A 24184-nucleotide genomic window follows, 5' to 3' on the forward strand; every position below is an offset into this window, starting at 1 on the left:
GCGGGCTAACATCAGTTTCTCCTAATTCTTGGTGACAGTGTCCCATGATTCCTCTGGGGAATGTACCATTTGGTTTGATTTTTTTCCTACCTCCAGGGGTGGGAAGCTGGTTGATTAAAGTAACTAGTCATGCGGTGTCCTCCTGGCCACAGTGATGTTGCAGAGGTGAAAGCATCATGCAAGGAAGCGTCTAGCCGGGTGTACTTTCTGACTTTTGCTGGAAACTGCGGGGACAAAGACTGACTCAATTCTTATCTGTTTGCCAAGGAAGAGGCAAGCAGCTTTGGGAGCTGCTGGCAGCCATCCTTGCAGCAGAAAGAGGGAGACAAGGTTAAAGCTAATGGAGCCGAGAGGTAGAGATGAGAAATGGTGAGAGAAAAGCCAGGCTCCCTTCATAGCCTTGAGCCTGAAATGAAGCCTGATTTGAAGCCTACATTATGTGCCACCTTGGACTCTTCAGGTATGTGAGCCAATAATTTCTTTTATTCATCCTAATTTTTTAAAACCATTTGGGTAGGAATGTCTATTTCATGTAACTGAAGGCATCCTAACAGACATACATCTCTCTGTTTCAAACATATAATGTACTCTATGCTTGGGGCATGTTGATTACAATTCAAAACAGCAAGTGACTGAGGATGAAAGTATGTATTCTGTTGAAGTAGAGGCTCTAATAGCCAAATATCAGGATCATTGAAAGATTCCTGGGATAGAAGAGTAAGCAAGAAATTGTATGCAACTGATTAAATTATAACAGTTTGATTATTAATATTTAATAGTCCAAAATTTTAAAAGTTGTTATTATCCTCTGGGAACATTATAATAGTCACTCAGAGCTGACAACTATTAAGTGGTTCTTTCCGTCATTATTCTGCATGTTTCAATACTGAAGAAAGGGCTAGTTTCAACTTGGACATTTAAAAATGTTATTATTCATTTTGTTCAGAAAGGATATCATAATCTTCCTAAGTTTTCTGGCTAGTTCATTCTCTATTAATATTTGCATTAATTTATTCTACATTAATGGTGTATTTGTAGTTCAATATTTGCAAAACATTCCCTTATTTAAGCTTTTGAAAGTTGCTAATAATCATTTTAGTGCATAAAATTAATAATCTTTCTAACTATTCATAATTACTCTCCCTACACACACACACACACATACACACACACACACACTTGTAATATTTGTACTCCAGCTGTTAGAATTTCAATATAAAATTCTCTGCAAATAGAGATTTCCCCCTCCAGGTTATATCTAAAATGCTTATGTATATTTTTAGGTAAATATTCAGGTATTAGCTGGAATCTCGATTATGTCTTATTCAAGTTACTGACATTATTATCAGCTAGATGTAATGGTAATCTATTCCATCACATGATCACTGAACATGCATGACTCCAAGGTTGCCAGATGGTGATGAAGTTAGCATTTACCTCCTTCACTTGCCAAGGCCAAGGTCAGAGATGAAACCAAAGAGCAGATTTTGGATAAACACTAACTGAGGCCAAGGTCCAAAGTCGGTGTATCATGTGTGTATCCTTCTTAAAAGCTACATTTTATGACTGTACCAGCATTTACTTAACCAGTCTCCCAGAGAAAAATGTCTGAAAACACATGCCTCAGAATGATAAGAGTGTTTATCTCTGGGTGGCGGAATGATAGATAATTTTTTTCTCATTGCTTATCAGTATTTTCCACCTTTTCTCTAATGAACATGCATTGCTTGAGTAATGATGAAAAAACATGAAAGTCTAAAACTTCTACAATTTAGAATGAATAATAACAACAAAAACCCAATTTACACAAACAACATCACACTTTAAAAAACAAAACAAAAAAAAAAACAAGCAGATGTACATCGGGAAATCCCTTTTGGGAAGACACTGCCAGGGCTTATAATAGTCAGGAAGCTTTTTCTTAAGATGTATCCTCAGTTCTTCTTGCTATTAGTTAAGCCCTTCATCAAAGGAGTCAGGACAGCTGCTAATCCTCATCTAAATCCACCACCAGATTACATTTCCTTCCCACTGTCTTCTCATTTTTAAGCTGAACTTTCCTTTTCGTGTCCTTTCACCACACCCTTATTGTGAACAATTATAGCATTAAGAGTAAAGGAGCAGATTCCTCCTTCAAGGACGTGTTCTTATTCTGTTTTATTGCTTTAAACCTCATTGGAAGAATAACTAAAAAATCTTGTTGAAAATAGGCTTTGGAGCCCCAACTTGAAAATGAATCCTAGAACCTAGCAAATAAGCAGAGCTGGAAAGGTTAGACCACTCTATCCTGGAGGCTCAAAGATAGAAAAATCACTTGAGAGAAAGACCCCATCAGACACACACACACATTTCCCATATATATTCTTTTTCATATTTCCTGCCAGAAAATGCAGAAGTCATTGCCTCACTGTGTTAGGCCACTCATTGGAAAAAAGCACAGCCTTTTCTCAGAGCAGAAGCAGAGAATAAGGATCTGACACATCTTCCCAGTCCAGGCATTTAGTTATTCAGAGTCTGATCCAAGAATTGCAGGTTCAAATTCATGCCATGTCTATAGAATTGAAAACACAAAGCAAAGCAAAACGGAAAAAAGTTCACATTAAAGAGTCACCAGCTCCCTGGCTTTTGATATTGGTCCCAGTTCATGTGGGACCTTAGAGCTAGTTTACAGCAGGGCCTCAGTAAAGAATCGTGGGCATGTTGCTTGATCCATCCTGCCAGGCGGTTGCCTGCGGAGGAGGCTTTGTGATGTATACATAGATATACATAGACTTTGAGGATTTAATAAATGATATTTTCTGGGTTTATTAGAATTTTTCTCTTTCTTGAGCCCCTAAACTTACAGATTCAGGTCAGAGTTTGGGTAGGAGGTAAGGAAGGGGCTGACCACAGACAAGCTGCTATGATCCTGGCTTCACCAGAAATGGATAAAGTAATAACGTGAACACTAGAGGAACGACTACTTGGATCAGTTACTCATCCTGTAACTGTGAAAATGTTGCATACTAATTATGAATATGCATGTTGAACTATGACAATAGATGATAAGCCATTAGTGAATGTCTGAAGATTGAACTCCAAGCTATAATTTTGTTTTAGACAGTGGCGTAAATATTCTAACTGGGAGAATTTAAAGCACAATTACATTGTGTCAAAGAACCTGGTGAATTTGCTTGGCATACACACTCGTGACTCACTACCAAGATCCTGGTCTTTTTCAGAACTGTAATATAAGCCTTTAGGCATAATCTAAAAGAACTCAGAAATCTTTCCAGTTTCTCAGTACATTGCTGTTTCCCTTGGTTTAGTGGGAAGTATAGAGCGTATTCATTTAAAGCTGCAATTTAATAGATATAAGCCAGCTGTTCAATCTTGGAAAATATCATATCCCAAGTATTCCACTTTCCTATAAGCTTTAGACTTGGTGCAGAAACAGGCAGGGGTGGGAGAGATGATAAGGGTCATCCAAGTCATCGAAATTTGATTACCATCCTGCTCAGAACATTCCAGCCAAATGAATGCATCAGATCATCATCGGCCAACGGAATCAAAATGGGCTGTGCCCAAAGATGGGGCTATGCCACCAAGGGCTCTAATCCAAAAACAGTAGGACTGTGCCCAGGAATTGAGCTCCTGTTGCCCCTTGAGCTCTCTTTAGATGGCTGTTGTCTAGGACCCTTAGTGTATTAAGGCGACTGACGTTGCCAGAGCTGAGTAGAGCAGCGAGTCTGTGCCTTTGCCAAGAGTGAGGCGGTTGCTATGGGAGAGGTAGTCTAAGAGGGGCTCTTGGGCCCAGCTTCTGCAGAATCTTCTGAAGGCAGGCTGATGAGAGTTGACATACCATTGTCCTCTAGAAACCTCATAGGACGCACATACTTTTCCAGTAAGTGAGACAATTGCAAAGTTCATATTTCATAAATGCTTAGAAAGAGATCTCACACGCACAAGAAAATAAACTCATAACTAATAGCCCTTTGGGGGGAAAATTGTATTTTCATTTACCACGCTCACATGGCCTTCCACTTAATCTTGAACACTGTTGTCGGAACTGGGCTGGAAGCCAGTTCTCAAAATAGCGTAAATGGGAAATATTTAGGCAATCCTTGGGATATACACTAGGTGTGTTTGGTTATTGTAACACACTTCCCTTTAGTACTTTCAGAGTTATGTGTGATGGATTATGGGGTTTGAGATTATTATAGTAGGTGTCACTTCCCTTGTATGACGCAGCTGGACTCGAGGTCACAGGAGTCAGAACTCAGTATTGGCAAGATCAGGGCACATATGCCATATTTGGAGAATGTGCTCAAAAATGACAAAGTCTTCCAGTGGAGTAGAACGCGTAAACATATTTAACTCATCTGTAAAATGGGGGGTGTTGATCTCTGAAGTTGTTTGCAGCTCTACTATTATATGACAGAAACCAATTTTTGAGCAGTTGGTTTCAGATTGTCTATAAAACAGGGAAAATAATGGTAGGCACCTTGGGTATTAACCTCAGCTTGATATGAGGATTAAATGAGTTAATATATGAAAATGATCTATATTGGTCCCTGGCACATAGGAGGTTCTCAGGAAGTATGAGAGGCTGAGATTGTTCTTTTTATTGGTGTGTGTCTAGAGCCCTCTTTAAAACCAGTACCACGATGCTCAAGCTAGTCCTTCTGTTCCTATACCTCACACACATCCTCATAGAAAATACACATTTCTTTCAGTAATGTTGCTGTTGCTCAAATATCTCCAAATTTTATCTTTAAAATGAAGACAGTTGCTGATAGAATTAAAGCAATTAAGATATGTACTTTGTAAATGAAAGAGGGCTGTTCAAATAGAACAAAAATTTGGGAGTTGTCTGTTGCCAGTGCAGATGCCCTCCACTGAAATCTCCCCAATATCCATTTGTTTTAAAATGTAGTTTTATTATTAGTCTGGTATGCTGAGGCCAACAGATCTGGAAATAATGACCATTGAAAAGGTAGTTTGTCACAGTTCTCAAGAGGAGGGGGCATGTCATGTCCTATAGGGCCACTTGGGGAAGCACCAGAGTTATTCAGGAGACGGGAAGAATGAGCGGAAAACATGGGCAAGAGCCTTTATCGTGGATTTGTGGGAAGGAATGGACCAGGCCTGGTAAGCAGGCTGGACAGATTAGGACTGGCTAGTTTGAATAATTTCAACAGGTTCTAGGATGTAGGGACTATCCCTAGTTGCCTTGTACCTGGCCCTGGAGTGACTAGGGCAGGGGGATATGGCTCAACCTGTGAGGTCTAGGAGAAAGGTGTTAGTTGGCAAGTTTGGACTCTGGATTGGTTGGTTATATTTGAATAGATAGCTCTATTTTGTTGATACAATATCTCATGTACACCTTCTCAATTGATGTAATTATATCAGCAGTTGTCTTCATTTTAGAGACAAAATTTGGAGACATTTGAAGATATTAGATGAAAGACAGCCTCTCAACAGAGTTATTTGCTGTCTCTGGAAATTAGCTAGCCTTGGGAGGGGCATTTTCCAGAATCAGCAAGGCCCCTGATGCCAGAGCATTAAGAATACAGAATATAAGAAAATAAAGTTAATATACCATTTCATATTCAGGGCATCTTTAGTTTCATTATTTGTCACCTAGGGAGGAGGGCTGAGGAAGTTTAGAGGAGGATGGAAATCTAGAATTTTAGCTGGAGTGGAAGGTGTCTGTCCTTACCTGGTCCCTTGGACTGATTTTGAGATCCAGGTGAATAAAAGGGCTTAGTAGCAGACTCTGATGAAGTGTTCCTTATCTAGTCACGAGAGATGTACAGGTAGGTTCAAGTAAAAACTGTGGCATGGAGTTGGAGAGAAAATCATTCTTTCCCATCTTCTCTCCTGGCCTCCCTATATGATTTGGACCCTTTCATGTTCAAGAGAAATTAGAAGATTTGGAACTTCTTTCAGTGGTCCCTGGGGTTTGGTATTCCCAAGATGGACAATAGTAGCCATAAGACTTTTTTGAGTGGTTTTCCAGGCAGATGTAAATGAAGTGGGAGCCAGAGCAGAGTGAGAATAAGATGAACACATATGAGAAATTTTTTTGGAGATTCCCCAAGAATTAATACTTTTGGATTGTGGTGCTGGAAAAGACCTCAAAAGTCCCTTGGACTGCAAGATCAAACCAGTCTGTCCTGAAGGAAATCAACCCTGAATATTCATTGCAAGGACTGATGCTGAAGCTGAAGCTCCAATACTTTGGTCACCTGATTTGAAGAGCTAACTGGAAAAGACCCCGAGGCTGGAAGAGATTGAAGGCAGGAGGAAAAGGGGCCAACAGAGGATGAGATGGTTGGATGGCATCATCGACACAATGGACATGAGTTTGAGCAAACTCCAGGAGATAGTGAAGGACAGGTGCCGGGGTCCAGCCCCGGCTGATCCAGGGTATTCGAAGGAGAGACGGCGTAGGCGAAGATCAGGAAACAATTGCTTAATTAAATGTTAATTAAGGATATAAAGAGTAATAGAATGAGGATAGCTCAGTAGGAAAATTCAGTGGAGAAAAGAGGCTGAGTATCTTGGTTTACGCGGGAGACCAATAAAACTTCAAGACAAGAAGTTTGCACCACTTACGTAGGCCGCAGGCGTCCTTCCGTTCTCCCGAAGGAGAGGAGACACTGAGGCCTCCCCGGTCGGATCTTAGAAGCCCAGGCAAAATTAGTAACCTTGGTGGGTTCCGCGCTCCAGATGGAGACTCAGCCAGAGTGAGAGAGAGACATGGGGAGACCAGTATTTCGAGAAACTGATCCCAATTCTTTATTTTCCATGGTCTACTTTTATACACTGAGATGTTATGCAAAAGTCACGCGGGGTCAGCAGTCCTGACTTTTATCAAAGTCAGGTGCTTCATACAAATGTATACAGAGGTCTTAGGGGTGTTACATCATCTTCTGGCCAGGGGGGCCTGCTGACAATTTACGACCCTCTCCTTGTGACAGCGGTCAGTCAATCAGGACACTTATTTCTCCAGGGCTGATTATTCTCAAAACAGACGCCACCCAAATAAAGTTACATTCCTACAGGGTGAGGGTGTAGTGGGTTTTAGTTAAGGAAAGAATGTACTTAGCCTAAGGTCTAACGTGATTAATATCAAAGGTTAATACTTATTCCTTCTATATATTCATTAATGTGTGTAAGGGCAGGGGATATGGAGACTTAGCAACAAACATTGGCTCAACAAATGAAAAACCCTTCACCAATACAATTTCTAATCAGCCCATTATACTTATACTAATAGTTTTCTAACTTTTCTAAGGAACCTGTTTTTAGAAGGTTTAAAGCATCTCGTGCCTCTCACGGTTGGGAGGCTGTGAGCAATCACATGTGGCCGGACGAGCCTGTCAGGCAGGCTAGAGAACCTTCAGAGGAGTTTGTAGGTTAAAACACTCTTGTCACACCCAAGAGTTTTTATTGACTGGAGCTCTAGGTTAACTCCTTCTCCGAAAGAGGTGGTGGGGGACAGCCCCCCGTAAAGTCAGAGGTGTAGGTAAGAGCACAAAGTAGTAAAGTAGGCAGGCTCTGGTTATGGGGGTAGACGCTCGAGGATTTCCAGGGGGACCCCTGAGGCTCGATCCCACCTTTGCGTATGTCGAGCCTCCTTCCTCATGACCTTTGCCATGGGCGGAGTACCTCACTCTGGCCCCCAACAGACAGGGAAGCCTGATGTGCCGGCAGCCCATGGGGTCACAAAGAGTAAGACTTGACTTAGTGACTGGACAACAGTAGCAGCAACAAGAATAACTTGGAGGTCCACCCTGTGCATCCAAGCCAGTAGACATTTAGGCAAAACTATAGGAGATGACATGATTTTGTTTTAAAACCTTTGCACTTATTCAATAGTTAACCAATATTCATTGAGTCCCTTTTATCAGTTATATCAGAAAAGTCATTTTATTTTATAGCTACTTCTAACATTTCCCTTGAAAGTTGCTCAGTCATGTCCAACTCTTTGTGATCCCATGGACTATACAGTCCATGGAATTCTCCTAGCCAGAATACTGGAGTGGATAGCCTTATTCTTCTCCAGAGGATCTTCCCAAGCCAGGGATATAACACAGGTCTCCCATATTGCAGGCAGATTCTTTATCAGCTGAGCCACAAGGAAAACCCAAGAATACTGGTGTGGGTAGCCTATCCCTTCTCCAGGGAATCTTGCCAACCCAGGAATCGAACTGGGTCTCCTGCACTGCAGGTGGATTCTTTACCAACTGAGCTATCAGGAAAGCCCTGCGCCGGTTGCTAAACTGTTGGTACTTTGAAATTGGCCATTGTTAAACAGGTTGATGACTACCTTTCACTAAACCTGGTACTATGGGCTGGATCTGCTGAGCAGATGCCAAGAAGAGGCCAGATGTGCAAGGAAAAGGTGGAAGCAAGGAAAGCAGGAAGAGTTTTGAGACTGTATTGCAGGTCTGACATGTGTGGAAGGAGAGAAGAATGAATTGAAGGCCTGGGTGAGAAGAATCTTGGCCACAGCACAGTTCTGAGAAATGTTCAGCCAGGCTGATGGGGAGCCCTTGAGTCCCATGTCTTGTTGAGAAGGGTCTGCCTGCCTTCATTCCCCATCATGCTGTCATTGTCTGGAAACCAAATGGCATAAGTGCAGTGCATCCCAAGGGGCGGTAACTGGGGCCATTAGTCAATTGTGCTCCCAGCAGCAGGAGATCTGATTGGCACACTTTCCTTGTTGCCATCTCTGGGATCAAATAATTTTGACTATTTCCCAAATCAAATTTAGCTTTAACAGCCAAGGATTTGTTACCATTGAAAACAGTAAATGAATTCCCACTGGGGTTTGAAGGCAATCCTGGAAGAAGCATCCTAAAAACATCCTGAATTTGTAGAATTCCAGCAGGGTCACCAAGGATGACTGAGCAGGTTATGCACTGCACAAGGCCATTTGGTCAAGGGACCTGAGATCCAGCCCCCAGTTTGCTCATTAGGCTGCATGCCCTGGGCAAGGCTGCCTTTTCCAGAGAGGTCACTCGTTCTTATTTGCATAAATGTTAGCACCAAGACCTGGACTCCAATGTGTTTGTTCAAAGTTCAATCACATGTATCAATACTTAGCTAACACACAATCGCTTAAATAATAAAAAAGTCAAAAGGTTAGCCAGTTTCTGTGACTGAGTAATGTGGCCAGAAACCTAGGATCTTTTCAACTTTCCATTCTTTCCAGTGTGTTAGATTGCTGTTCCTAGGCTTCTTGCCTCATGATCACAAAATGGCTGCTGTTGCTCCAATGTCTATTTTTAATGATTGTATTCAAAGCAGATAGAGAAGAAAGGAGAAGTTCACTATCTCACTGCCAGTTTCTTTTCAGAAAGGAAAATGTTTCTCAGTATTATTTCCCTCCCCACATATCCTCCTACCATACTGACTTCCCTGTATATCTGCTAGAACTGAATCACTCTAACTGCAAAATAGTTTGAAAAGTGAACATGCACTCTTTAAACTTCTGTAGTGGGAAGTAGGTTTTGCCTTCAAAGCAAAGAGAAGAAATGACTGGGGAGGCAACTGTATCTGTTATCTATTGCTAAAATAATGCTGCATAACAAATCACCCTAATACTTGGTGGCCCAAACAACAATGTACTGTTTTTTTCATTAATCTATGAATTGGCTGGACAGTTCTGCTGGTCTGAGCCAGGGCTGGCCAGTCTTAGCTGGGTTTGCTTGTGGATCTACAGTCAGTAGGTTGATGGGCTAGAGAGGGGCTGGCTGGTCTAGACTGTCCTCAGCTAGGATGATTCATCTCAGTTCCAGGTGGCCCCTCAATCTCTATCAGACTAGCCTAGGCTTGTTCCCAAGGTAAAAGAAAGCATTCAAAGGATAAGGCAGAAACATGCATGTCCTCTAGAGGCCTAGACACCACATGCAGTCATTCCCCCCATATCTATTAGTCAAAGAAAGTCACAAGGCCAGTCTCAATTCAACAGACAGAGAAATAGGCTTCAACATCCTATAATTGAAGTGGCAGTCACATTTCAAGGGATGCAAATACAGTTGTTTTTTTGGAAAAACTGGGGCTATTTCTGCAGTCAGTCTACCATAGCAATCAAGAGAGTTCTTAATAATTGAATGTAATGAAAAATGAAAGTGTTAGTCAGTCACGTTGACTCTTTGTGACCCCATGGACTGTAGCCCACCAGGCTCCTCTGTCCGTGGAATTCTCCGGGCAAGAATACTGGAATGAGTTGCCATTTCCTTCTCCAGGGGATCTTCCTGAACCAGGTATCAAGCCCGGGTCTCCTGCACTGCAGACAGATTCTTTACCATCTGAGCCACCAGGGAAGCCTGTGGACAAAATTTAACCTCTCAGCTTCAATTTCCCCAAGTGCAAAATGGAGATAATAATAAAATCTAACAGGGTTGTTCTGAAGATTATATATGTATCAATCTATATCAAGGAGCTTATAAGACTATCTTCATTTGGTAAGCAACCATATATTAATACTAACTGAAGTTTATCAGCCAATGGTTGATCATCACAGCCCTGGTCTCAAGTATCTTATTGACAGAGTCATAACCAACTAGAAATTCTGATTTTTAGGACAAAAAGCAAGAATTTCATCCTCACATTTTGTTAAATTCACTTTTAAATTCATAGCACTGTTCATACATCGGTCTTAGAGACAATGTTGTTTGGGGCTATAGTTTAACCAGTTCTTGCTAACTGAGATCTACCTCTGTTGTTTCCATCCACTGAAAAGGGGCCCATGTTCCACTATCACGTGAATGTCACTAATAGTTAAATTGCATAGTCCTTTTGGATCCTCACAGACTCCTGGTTAGTCTGGCCCAAGTTGCTACCCTTGCCTTCAGGATGTGCTGAATGGAGCAGTTGGGGAAAACTGGGGAAGAACATTTGCTGAGAGCACAGCTTTGCCCCTGGGGCCTTTGCTTCTCTAATAGTCAGGCAGGAGCCCTAAAGAGAGCGCTGAGTTGAGCTTAGGCCCGTGTAGCTGTCTACAAAGTTCCCCTCTCCTCCAGGGCCAGATAAAGGAGGAAGCAGATTAATCTAGCACCCAAGTGTGAAACAAACTCATTTGACCTTGACCCGCAGTTAAGAGTACCTTGTCTGGAGGTGGGGTAAGGGGGTGGATAGGAGGAATAAATTAAGAGTTTGGGATTAACAGATACACACTACTCTATATAAAACAAATGAACAACAAAGATGTATTGTATAGCACAAGGAACTCTATTCAATACTCTATCAGTTCAGTTCAGTTCAGTTCAGTCGCTCAGTCGTGTCCGACTCTTTGCAACCCCATGAATCACAGCACGACAGGCCTTCCTGTCCATCATCAACTCCCGGAGTTTATTCAAACTCATGTCCATCAAGTCGGTGATGCCATCCAGCCATCTCATCATCTGTCATCCCCTTTTCCTCCTGCCCCGAATCCCTCCCAGCATCAGAGTCTTTTCCAATGAGTCAACTCTTCGCATGAGGTGGCCAAAGTATTGGAGTTTCAGCTTTAGCATCAGTCCTTCCAATGAACACCCAGGATTGATCTCCTTTAGAATGGACTGGTTGGATCTCCTTGCAGTCCAAGGGACTCTCAAGAGTCTTCTCCAACACCGCAGTTCAAAAGCATCAATTCTTTGGCGCTCAGCTTTCTTCACAGTCCAACTCTCACATCCATACATGACCACTGGAAAAACCATAGCCTTGACTAGATGAACCTTTGTTGGCAAAGTAATGTCTCTGCTTTTTAATATGCTATCTAGGTTGGATGTGAGGAGAAGGCAATGGCACCCCACTGCAGTACTCTTGCCTGGAAAATCCCATGGATGGAGGAGCCTGGTAGGCTGCAGTCCATGGGGTCGCTAAGAGTCGGACACGACTGAGTGACTTCACTTTCACTTTTCACTTTCATGCATTGGGGAAGGAAATGGCAACCCACTCCAGTGTTCTTGCCTAGAGAATCCCAGGGACAGGGGAGCCTGGTGGGCTGCCGTCTATGGGGTCGCACAGAGTCGAACACGACTGAAGTGACTTAGCAGGTTGGACGTGAGTTTGAGTGAATTCCGGGAGTTGGTGATGGACAGGGAGGCCTGGCGTGCTGTAATTCATGTGGTCGCAAAGTGTTGGACATGACTGACCGACTGAACTGACTGACTCACTGAGGTTGGTCATAACTTTCCTTCCAAGGAGTAAGCATCTTTTAATTTCATGGCTGCAATCACCATCTGCAGTGATTTTGGAGCCCAAAAGAATAAAGTCTGACACTGTTTCCACTTTTTCCCCATCTATTTCCCGTGAAGTGATGGGACCAGATGCCATGATCTTAGTTTTCTGAACGTTGAGCTTTAAGCCAACTTTTTCACTCTCCTCTTTCACTTTCATCAAGAGGCTTTTTAGTTCCTCTTCACTTTCTTCCATAAGGGTGGTGTCATCTGCATATCTTAGGTTATTGATATTTCTCCCAGCAATCTTGATTCCAGCTTGTGCTTCTTCCAGCCCAGCATTTCTCATGATGTCCTCTGCATATAAGTTAAATAAGCAGGGTGACAAAATACAGCCTTGACATACTCCTTTTTCTATTTGGAACCAGTCTGTTGTTCCATGTCCAGTTCTAACTGTTGCTTCTTGACCTGCATACAGGTTTCTCAAGAGGCAGGTCAGGTGGTCTGATATTCCCATCTCTTTCAGAATTTTCCACAGTTTATTGTGATCCACACAGTCAAAGGCTTTGGCATAGTCAAAAAGCAGAAATAGATGTTTTTCTGGAACTCTCTTGCTTTTTTCATGAATATCCTATAATAACCTATAATGGATAAGAATCTGAAAAAGGATATATATATACACACATGGGGTCACAAAAGAGTCTGATACAACTTAGTGACTACACAACTATATATATATATGGAGTGGGTTGCCATTTCCTTCTCCAATGCATGAAAGGAAAAGTGAAAGTGAAGTCTCTCAGTCGTGTCTGACTCTTAGAGACCCCATGGACTGCAGCCTACCAGGCTCCTCTGTCCATGGGATCTTCCAGGCAAGAATACTGGAGTGGGTTGCCATTGCCTTCTCTGGCTGGTCGCCTCTAGGACTCCCCCAATATGTTATTCTTTTTGTACCAAGATTTATGTTGAGTCCCATTGTGTAGCACTCTGCCAGCTAGTTCTTCACTAGAAAAACACTGGACCACATAGCTTCATGGAGGATTAAAGGTTGACAACACCTCTTGAGGTAATAGGAATAAATAATGTCTAGGTGCTATGCCGAGTGATTTCACTTCATCTTCACAACAGTAATGAAGGAGTAATATCATCCCCATGTTTTCAGGAGGAAATTAAAGCTAGATAGGGATTAAGTAAGTCTGCTAAGGTCACACCTTTAATAAGTGGCCAAGCAGGAGACTCAGGTTCGATCCCTGGGTCAGGAAGATACCCTGGAGGAGGCCACAGCAACCCACTCCAGTATTCTTGCCTGGAGAATCCCATGGACAGAGGAGCCTGGTGGGTGACAGTCCATGGGGTCTCAAAGAGCTGGACACAACTGAAGCAACTGAGCATGCACACATGTACCGACAACTGTAAAATTGCACAATGTACTCTTTCTTTTAATTGAAGTATAGTTGATTTGCAATGTTATGTTGGTTTCAGGTGTATAATAAAGTCATTCATATACATATATATGGATAGGGGAGCCTGGTGGGCTGCCATCTATGGGGTTGCACAGAGTCCGACACAACTGAAGTGACTTAGCAGCAGCAGCAGAGGTAACCAGCAGGCGAGGGACAATGAAGTAGGGGTGGAGCTGGTGAGGGAAAGACGCCCCACCAACCAGGAGAGGTTCTGAAGAAAGAACCAGGTGGGGGCTGGCAGTTCTTGAACAGATGTGCCTAGGTCTTTGATGCTGTGTGCATGCTCAGTTGCTCAGTCGTATCTGACTCTTTGCAACCCCATGGACTGGTAGTGGGCCAGGTTCCTCTGTCCATGGAATTTTCCAGGCAAGAATACTGGAGTGGGTTGCCATTTTCTGCTCCAGTGGGGTCTTTCCAATCCAGGGATCAAACCATGTCTCCTGCATTGCAGGTGAATTATTCACCACTGTGTCTCTGTGATGCAGGTGTAGAGCCCCTCTTTCTACAAGAGTGGCTCTATTTAGTATGAGGTTGGCCAAAATTCCATAAGATGGCTCTAGTAGCCCTTAGCAGTTCTCTTTAACTTCATTCCAAACAGTCTTGTTAGGTTGTAATGTGATATCTGCATGAATTTTAAAAAAGCTTATCAAAATTGGTGAATTTTTTGAGACTTTGTTGGTGGTCCAGTGGTTAAGAATCTGCCTTGTAATGCAGAGAATGAGAGTTTGATCCCTGGTCGGGATCCCTGGTTGGGGTAGGTCCCACATGCTGTGGGCCAACTAAGCCCAAACACCTCAGTTACTGAGCCCACATTCTAGAGCCCCCATGCCACAACTAGGAAGAAGGCCACACTCCGCAGCTAGAGAAGCCCGGGCGCTGCCAGGAAAGACTCTGCATGCCACAAGGAAGATTCCACATTGCCACAACCAAGACCTGGTACAGCCGGATAAATACCTTCCACAAATCGGTGAATTTTTGTGTAGCCATTTTAATGTTAAAAGTTAGAAGAAAAGAAAACATTTTCAGCTTATTATGCTTTATTATTTCAAGAAAGGTAAAAACACAACTGAAACACACACAAAAAAGATTTATGTGGTGTATACAGAAGGTGCTGTGACTGATCGGATGTGTCAAAATTGGTTTGCGAAGTTTCATGCTGGAAATTTCTCTCTGGAGGATGCTACATGGTAGGGTAAATCAGTTGAAGTTGATAGAAATCAAATCAAGACATTAACCGAGAATAATTAATGTTATACTACATGGAAGATAGCCGACATATTCAGAATATCCCAATCAAGCATTGAAAACCATTTGCACCAGCTTGGTTATGTTAATTGCTTTGATGTTCAGTTTTCACAGAAGTTAAGTGAAAAAAATCCATCTTGACCATATTTCTGCGTGAGATTCTCGACTGATATGTAAAGTAAACATTCTGATTTTAAAACAAGTTTTGACAAGTGATGAAAAGTGGATACTCTATAATAATGTGGAATGACAGAGATCATGGGGTAAGTGAAATGAACCACCAAAGGCTGTGGTTTATCATCCAAAGAAGGTGGTATTACGTACATTGTGGGACTGGAAAAGAGTCCTCTATTATGCGCTTCTTTCGGAAAACCAAACAATAATTTCAATAGATACTGCTCCCAATTAGACCAACTGAAAGCAGCACTCGACAGAAAGCATCCAGAATTAGTCAACAGAAAATGGATAATATCTCCTCAGGGTAACACAAGACTGCATGTTTCTTTGATGACCAGGCAAAAACTGTTACAGCTTGACTGGGAAGTCATGATTCATCCACCATAATCACCAGACATTACACCTCTGGATTTCCATTTATTTTGGTTTTCACAAAATTCTCCTAATGGAAAAAAAAATTCCATCCCTTGAAGACAGTAAAAGTCACCTGAAACAGTTGTTTGCTTGAAAAGATAAAAAGTTTTGAGAAGATGAAATTATGAAGTTGCTAAAAAATGGCAGAAGGCAGTGGAACAAAAAAGTGAATATGTTGTTCAATAAAGTTCTTGGTGAAAAGGAAAAAGATGTCTTTTATTTTCATTAATACTTAAAAACCAAAGGAACTTCTTGGCCAATGCAGTAACTCAGTGCGGGAACCAGAGTTCAATTCTAGGCAGTCTAGATTGTAACCATTATGCTGCACTTGTGGAAAATTGAGTGCTGTTAAGGCTATTAAAGTTCTGGACTTCAGAGGCCCAAGTGACTATTGATTGTGGTCATCAACGAGGCTTGCTGTTGGTACACACTGGGGTAGGCCCCTGCAAGGATCCCCAGTCCTTTGGCTAATAGCACCACTGGGTCTGAAGCACCGCTTTCTTTGTGGAGTCAGAAGGATCTCAGTTTTTTTCTAAAGACTCTGAAGCAGCAGGATGGAGAAAGGAACCATAATCCCCACTCTGTACCACAAACCCCACCCAATACCCCGACATCCCTCTGGCCCCTGGGCCAATTTCCAATGACAACCAAAACTGTTCCAGATTTGTTTTAACATTTAAAAACTTCTTCATATTGTCTTGATCCATTAAATTGCCATATTTCATGTTTGTTTGATCACAAAATTACTTAGCTATTAATATCTTTGACCTTATAGACCTAATTAAGAAAAACAGGCTTTCTTAGGACTTCCCTAGTGGTCCAGTCGGAGAAGGCAGTGGCACCCCACTCCAGTACTCCTGCCTGGAAAATCCCACGGACGGAGGAGCCTGGAAGGCTGCAGTCCATGGGGTCGCTGAGGGTCAGACACGACTGAGAGACTTCACTTGCACTTTTCACTTTCATGCACTGGAGAAGGAAATGGCAACCCACTCCAGTGTTCTTGCCTGGAGAATCCCAGGGACGGGAGAGCCTGGTGGGCTGCCGTCTATGGGGTCACACAGAGTCGGACACGACTGAAGTGACAGCAGCAGCAGCAGCAGCAGCAGCAGCAGTGATCCAGTGGTTAAGATTCTATGCTTCCACTGCAGGCGGTGCAGGTTTGATCCCTGGTCAGGAAATTTCCACATGTCATGAGGAACGGCCGACAAAAGAAAAAAGATGAACAGATTTTCTTTGCACAGAAGAGCCTCTATCAGACTATATCTGGATCTTAATGTTTATTGGTTATTGTCGTTGTTTAGTTGCTCAGTTGCGTCCAAGTCTTTTGAGACCCCATGGACTGTAGCCCACCAGGCTTTATACAATCTCTTCAAAGCTAAGCCCAGGGACATTTCTGTCCTGGCATTTCTGTCTATTCCACATCCCCTCTGGGTAGTCATGTCCTTTGGTCCAGGCTCCTTTCTTGTTCCCATAGAGTCTAATTTTTATAGATTCCTTCTTGGGAGTAATACGTCTTTCCGCCTCCACTTTTCCTTGTATCATAGCTCCTGATCTGCCTCTCACTCTCTTGTCTAATCCCCACTCCTTGCCTGGGTCACCCCAGCCAGCTCTGTCTTTGGCCACCCACAACCCAAGTGTTTGCATTAGTGGACTCGTTTATCCCTTTTCCTGTTACTTAGCTAGACGAAATCCCAGGTAGATCAATCACAGTTTTGATCTTAACAAAATACAGTCCCTCCCTCCCCTGTATCCCACACCTGACCCCACAACACAGGCAAAAAGTCCAGCATGAAAGTCAGAGGTGGGGAAAATAAGAGTCAGTGCCGATGAATGTGCACTTGGGGAAAATGCTAAGCGCCCTGTGTTTATCTTTCAGCGGGGCAAAGGACACGGGGAGGGATGGGGGAGCTGTCATGCACAAAGATATCGGCATCAAGATGAAAAACTGAATCCCTTCCTCGAGGCATTCCACCTGCCTTGCAAACAGTTGTTTAAGGAGGTAAGACCTCCCAGATCCTGGAGAGAAAATTGTACTTTGTGGCCAGAAGACCTTTCAGGAGCACAGCTTGTGTGGGCATTTTGAAGGCTCCTCTTTTCTGTTTCCTGCAAAACTTAACAAAGCTTTTACAGAGAAAGAAATATGCAATCTAGAGCCATCAGCCTGGAGTTTTACCAAAAAAGAAAAAAAAAAAATTGCTGACTACTGGCTCCTCAAAGGCTGTCCGTCAGTTCAGTCACTCAGTTGTGTCCGACTCTTGGCGACCCCGTGGACTGCAGCATGCCAAGCCTCCCTGTCCATAGATGGTATTGACTCAGTTTTGACATAATTGCCTGCCAGCCTCAGGGCAATTTCCCTTTGAAGCAAGGGACTCTACCATCCAGGGCCATCTGGAGGGGCAGTAAGGGTGAAGCACACATGACCTTGTCCAATCTGCTGTATACCGGTTTTTGTTTCAAGATGGGAAAAACTATGTAGATGTGGGTTCTCACCAGGGGAAGGCCAGCCTGTTATCTCCCCTGAACACTTGAAGGGTAAGGCCTTCGTTTCGTGAATTCCAGCTAACCTCAGCCCTGCAGATTCAGAAACCCATCATCAGCTCACCTAGGCTTTTGGAGGTGGGCTTATGTCAGCCAAGTTCATATAACTGATAAGTAAAACTGGTCACAGGTTAATATATTTACAGTAAGAAATAATTGTCATAGTTTTGACTTGAATGTGAAGGACTGGAGCACTGTCTCCCTATGGAAAGATTGGAGGAAGCCAAATTATGATGAGAATAGCTCTAGGTTAGCACCAAATCAGATGATTGAACCATTGAGTGGCAGGCAGCATAGACCACACGTCACTCCTTTCGCTCTGTTTTAGGGATGATCTTGCTGATGGGACCAGAAACTCAACGTCCACTGCCCAAGGTACTCTTTCCCTTTGGACAGTGCTCTTTTCTCTGTTTCTAAGGCTGTTTGACACTTTCTTTAGATATGTTAATATAGTTAGTCAGATCACACCATCTGCTCTAGAAGGTCTGGGAGTCCCTTTATGAAGGTGGCAATGCTTATTTCTGTTCCAATCTATTGTATATTGATTTCAAAATATTAAATGTTAGGGATGAGAGTTACAGTAGTGTGTAAATTAAATATTGTGGAAAAACATTTCTTTCATTTTCGAGGTCTTAGGGGACACTGTCTTATTGTCAGGCATGGCCAGTGGGTCGTCCAGCCATCTTTCTGCTTGGAGGTAGACAGGTGGGCTCTGTGTCTCTCAGGTGTCCCTCTCAGCTCCATCATTTTGATTCTGTGTGGTCCTGTTTTCTTCTTAGTTCTTCCAAAAGCTCTGTAGCTTCGTGGTAAAACCATTGTCCCTAATATTTCAAGTGCTATTACAGATTCTCTACACCTACATGTAACTAGAGAAAAGCAAGGAACTTGCTAACTGAATCCACTGGTGTTTCATTTGTAGCTGCACTGCTACTCAAATCATTTTATTCAATTCAAGACTTCTCCATGGCATTCTCCTCTGAGCAATCTCTAAGCACTCTCCGTTTTCCTCTGGCCGTCAAAGTCACTTCTCAGCCCTTGGCTCCTCATGGAATTTTACAAGTATCTGACCATACACTTTAATGTTCATCCTAAAATTTCCACCATTTGCTCCTTTTCTTTTTTTCCCAGAGGAAGAAAACGTCTCCCAAACACCAGTCCCATCCTATAGATCCTTGATCCCCGACTTTTTCCTGGATTTTGTTTTATTACTCTTATTTCCTCTCTCTTGAGTTTTCAGTTCCTCCCTCTGCACAAGCTCCTGCTCCTTGTCTTACCCACAAGTGCAGGCCATCCCATCTAAACATCATTTTTTATCTTAACTCTCTACTCTCTTGAGTTTGCATCTTATCTTTGTGCCCTGTCATTTACCCCCAGCATTTTTAAGTGGAGGCTAATTGCCTGCCTCCATTTCCTCACTGCTATTTTCTCCCTAATGCATTTCAGTCTGGCTGTGATCCCCACTGCTGTACCAAAACTGCTCTCTTGAATGGACGAAGGGGAAAAAATAGGCAAAGAGCTTCATATGGTGTTTAGCAGTAAATCTGTTACCACAAGGAACTATATTCAATATTTTGCAATAACCTATAATGGAAAAGAATCTGAAAAAGTATTTCTATATCTACCTGAATATATATGTATTCATGCAGGCTAAGTTGCTTCAGTCATGTCCAACTCTTTGGCACGCTATGGACTATAGTTCAGCAGGCTCCTCTGTCCGTTTACTGGAGTGGGTTGCCATGCCCTGCTCCAGGGGATCTTCCTGACCCAGGGATCAAACCCATGTCTCTTATGTCTCCTGTATTGGCAGGCAGGTTCTTTACCACTAGCACCACCATATACATATACATATGGGCCTCCCAGGTGGCTCAGATTGTAAAGAATCTGCCTGCAATGCAGGAGACCTGGATTTGATCCCTGGGTTGGGAATGGTTACCCAGTCCAGTATTCTTGCCTGAAGATTTCCATGGACAGAGAAGCAGGCTACAGTCCGTGGGGTCACAACTGAGCAACCAACACTTTTACTTTCACACACATACACACACACACACAAATACACACACACGTATGAATCACTTTGCTGTAGACCTGAAACTAACACAACATTGTACATCAACTCTACTCCAATAAAAAATAAACTTTTTTTAAAAAAGCAAATCTGTTCGAACCACAAATTTGATTTTAAACACAAGTTTTTGAGGAGAAAAGTAGGACAAAAGGATCTATCATGTAGATCATAGTGAGAGAATACAGTGTGGGTTCACAAAGTTGCTGACCATTGACACAGAGCTGATGTGTACATTATAATTTAGAAAAGTAAGTTCCATTTTACTATAACAAACATATTCTAGCAAAAATTACTTTTATAGTAAACATAAAGTGTCCAAATATAATTTTTACGCCAACTATGTAAAGGAAGATGTGCAGTTATCATAGCTTTGTAGTCAAGGTTTACATTCCATGGGAGATAACTATAAAACTTTTGTGGTTTTAGAGCTTCTTGCTTTTTTCAATAAACAATTCAATTTTATGATGACAAGATACAGAGTATGTATAGATTTAACTTAAACAGGAACTTCCCCCACCTGGATAATACTTCTTATTCTTTGTGTCTTATCATACCTAGTATGTAAAATTCTGTATATTTTTGCAACAAAATAGGATTCTAATCTAGACCCTTGATACCTTTAAAGAACTTCTGTCAACTTTTTGTCAACCATCTTTTCTGTCTAAATTACTCTTTATTAGTTTCTTCTTGTTATCTTACAAACAAGCTCAGGTCTTCGAATTCCTAAAAAAGATAAAATATCTTATCTCAACCCTGCTTCCCCTTGAGTTAGTACCTTATGCTTGCCTTTTCTTATTCTTGAAATTTGGAAAGTAAAGGCTATCTTGTTTACCTCTACCCTCAAATTTCTTATTCACCATTTTGATCTATGACATATGATTTGATAATGATTTTAAAAGAGATTGAATCAACATTTTAGTGGGTAATAAATTTTTATTTTCATGGACTTAACTTTATTTAGGACCAATTACACCTCAGATGCTCTGTAGATGTTGCGTAATAATCATAACCACACTGAGGTAGGTACCATTTCTTTCATTTAATAGATGAGGAAAAAGATGTTCAGAACATTGCACAAAGATCACCCATCTGGTGACAGTCACTCAGCTAGTAAGCATGGTGCTTGGATTCAGTCTAAAAGAGACAGGTCTCCTAGTTGCAAGGAACAGAAGCTAAGGCCGCCTGATTTCAGCAGAGAATGAATTATGTTGTCAGGTAGACTCATAGAACCCCAGGCAAGTCTGAAGACCTAGACTGAGGGCTATATAGTCAGGGGTGATCTCATTCACACAGAGGTGCATGAATGAGGACACTTCTGGCAGCTTTGCACTTCGTAGCTTTCGCTATTCTCACTGCCGACACTGCCAGATGAGTACGGGATGCCTGTGTCAGCGCCAGTCTTGTTGCTTCCCTAGGAGGTACCATTTCTGCAGCTACTGCTGCACTAGAGACGGTCTCTCATGGTCCCTGATATGAGCTATGATTTTCTGACTGGCAGAACTTAGATCATGGGCCTGTATCCTAGCTACAAGTTTTCTTGGGAAAGTAAATTTCTGGAATTTTCCATGTTTGTCATGGAAGATAGGTTTTATATCCCTTCGAGAATCATAGTTTGTGTGTGTGTGTGTGTGTGTGTGTGTGTGTGTGTGTGTTGTTGGATAGGAGGATTCTTAAATAAAGGAAGTTGTGCTCATACAATGGATGGTCAAAAAGAAAAACAGATTCCATTACCAGAGCTCAAATGTGTCTGATTCTAAGTCTTTCCTTTATACAATAAAACAAGTCACTGATGGTCTCCTATTTGCCAGTTTTAATGACTTTCTCATTCTTCATGTTAACTGCTCTAAAGATTTGACATTGTTGAATATATCTCCTTTCTTTCTTTATTCCTAAAAAGAAATCAAGTTATTGTTTTTGTAAGACAAAGAAATAGAAGGAAGAAAATAATAATAAAAGAGCAAAATTCAATGGAATAAAAAATATGAAAAAATAGGCAAAATAAAGAAAACCAATGAAAAGGAAAGTTGGTTCTTTAAAGTATTAATAAAATGAATAGTCCCACAGGATGACTGACCTGACCCCTCAAAAAAGTGAGAAATACAAATTTGATGATATCTGTATAGACCCTACAGACATTAAGAGAGTGATAAAGGGGATATTATTAGTAATTTTATTATGATACATTTGACAACTTAGAACAATGGGAAATTTGCTTACAAAAATCAACTTACTGAAATTATTAAAAGTAAATATAGAAAATTTGAATGAGCAGAAGACCTTAATTGACATTTTTCCAAGAAGACATACAGATGGCCAATAGGCACATGAAACGTTGCTCAGTTATTAGAGAAATGCAAATCAAAACTATAATGAGGTACCACCTCACACCAGTCAGAATGGCCATCATTAAAAAGTCTACGAATAACAAATGCTGGAGACAGCATGGAGGAAAGGGAACCTTCTACACTGTTGCTGGGAATGTAAGTTGATACAGCCATTATGGAAATCAGTATGGAGGTTTCTCAGAAAACTAAAAATAGAATTGCTGTATGATCCAGCAATCCCACTCCTAGGAGTATATATCCAGATAAAACTATAATTCAAAAAAATACATACAACCTTATGTTTAGGGCAGCAGTTTTCAAAATAGCCAAAACATGGAAGCAACCTAAATATCCATTGACAGGTGAATGGATAAAGAAGATGTGGTATGTACGAACGATGCACTACTACTCGATCATAAAAAGAAAAAATAAGGCCATTTGCAGTCACATGAATGCAACTATTATAGAGATTATTACACTAAATGAAATCAGTCAGAAATGGAAAGGCAAATACCATATGATATCACTGATATGTGGAATCTAAAATATGGCAGAAATGAACCTATTACAAAACAGAAACAGACTCATAGATGTAGAGAACAGACTTGTGGTTCCAAGGGGAGGAGGAAGAGGAATAGACAGAGTTTGGAGTTGGTAGAGGCAAACTATTACATTTAGAGTGGATAAACAACGAGGTCCTAATGTATAGCACAGAGACCTATAGTCCATATCCCATGATAAAACATAATGGAAAAGAAGAATATATGTGTGTGTATAACTGAGTCAATTTAGTATACTGCAGAGATTGGCACCACACTGTATTAATCAATCAACTATAATTTCATAAAAAGTAGAAAATGTGAATACTCCCATATTTGTTAAAGAATTCAAATAATTAGAAGTCTACCCAAAAGGAAATCCCAGACCCAAGTACACTGGTTTGTGAATAATACCAAACATTTAAGTAAGAAATAATATAAATATTAAAAGCCTTTCAGAGAATAAGAAGAGGGAACATTTTCCCATTCAATTTTATGAGTCCAGAAAAGCCTTCATAACAACACTGGACAAGTACAAAAAAAGAAAAGTATTGACCCCATGAACCTCATGAACATCAGTGGAATAATTCTAAGCGAATATAAGCGAATAGCAGTATATAAAGAAGATTAAACATAATGGCCAAGTAGGGTCATGCAAGTTTGGTATAGTATCGAAAAATCAATCAATGTAATTCACCACATCAAAGCATAAAGGGGAAAAATTATGCAATCATGTTAATAGATGCAGAAAAACACTTGATAAAACTCAACACATGTTCATGAAAAAAAAGTCTCACCTTAGGATGAAATAAAGAGAACCTTTCCAATCTGATTAAAGCATTTACAAAAAACTTAGGGCAAACATACAATCTAATGGAGAACTGTTGTTTTCCCTTTAAGGCAAAAATGTTCCCTTTTATCCCTTCAATTCAACATTGTACTGGAGATAGTGAATATGATAAGGCAAGAATAAGAAGTAAAAGGCATAAACACAGGAAAGAAGATGTAAAACTATCAACTATTTTCATTTACAGGTAACACACTGGTGTACATAGAAAATTCAGTGGAAAATTCAAAAAAAGAAAAACAGGAAGGAGGGGGGGAAACCCACTATAATTAAAAATCCACTTTGTAAGATCCAAGAGATAAAAAGTCAAAATTATTTGTGTCTCTGCTTATTTGCAACAAACAACTGGAAAAAACATTTTTTAAATGCCATTTACACCTTCCTCTGAATATATTTAGTAAAATATGTGCAAAGACC

The 24184-nt window shown here is 41.3% G+C and overlaps 1 protein-coding gene across 1 annotated transcript in view; it reads left to right on the forward strand.

Moving 5' to 3' along the window:
• Positions 1–255: 255 nt before the first annotated feature.
• The window catches only part of EGFLAM (EGF like, fibronectin type III and laminin G domains), a 394377-nt gene continuing 370448 nt past the window's right edge, over positions 256–24184 (forward strand). Inside the window, exon 1 of the mRNA XM_086361486.1 lies at positions 256–460. Within this exon, the coding sequence (XP_086217612.1) occupies positions 367–460 (94 nt within the window). The 5' untranslated portion in view covers positions 256–366. The remainder of the gene's footprint in view (positions 461–24184) is intronic.

This window comes from Bos grunniens, chromosome 20, assembly GCF_055505025.1.
Source record: "Bos grunniens cultivar Pamir isolate PY7600 chromosome 20, Bosgru_T2T1.0, whole genome shotgun sequence".
Taxonomy (NCBI): Eukaryota; Metazoa; Chordata; class Mammalia; order Artiodactyla; family Bovidae; genus Bos; species Bos grunniens.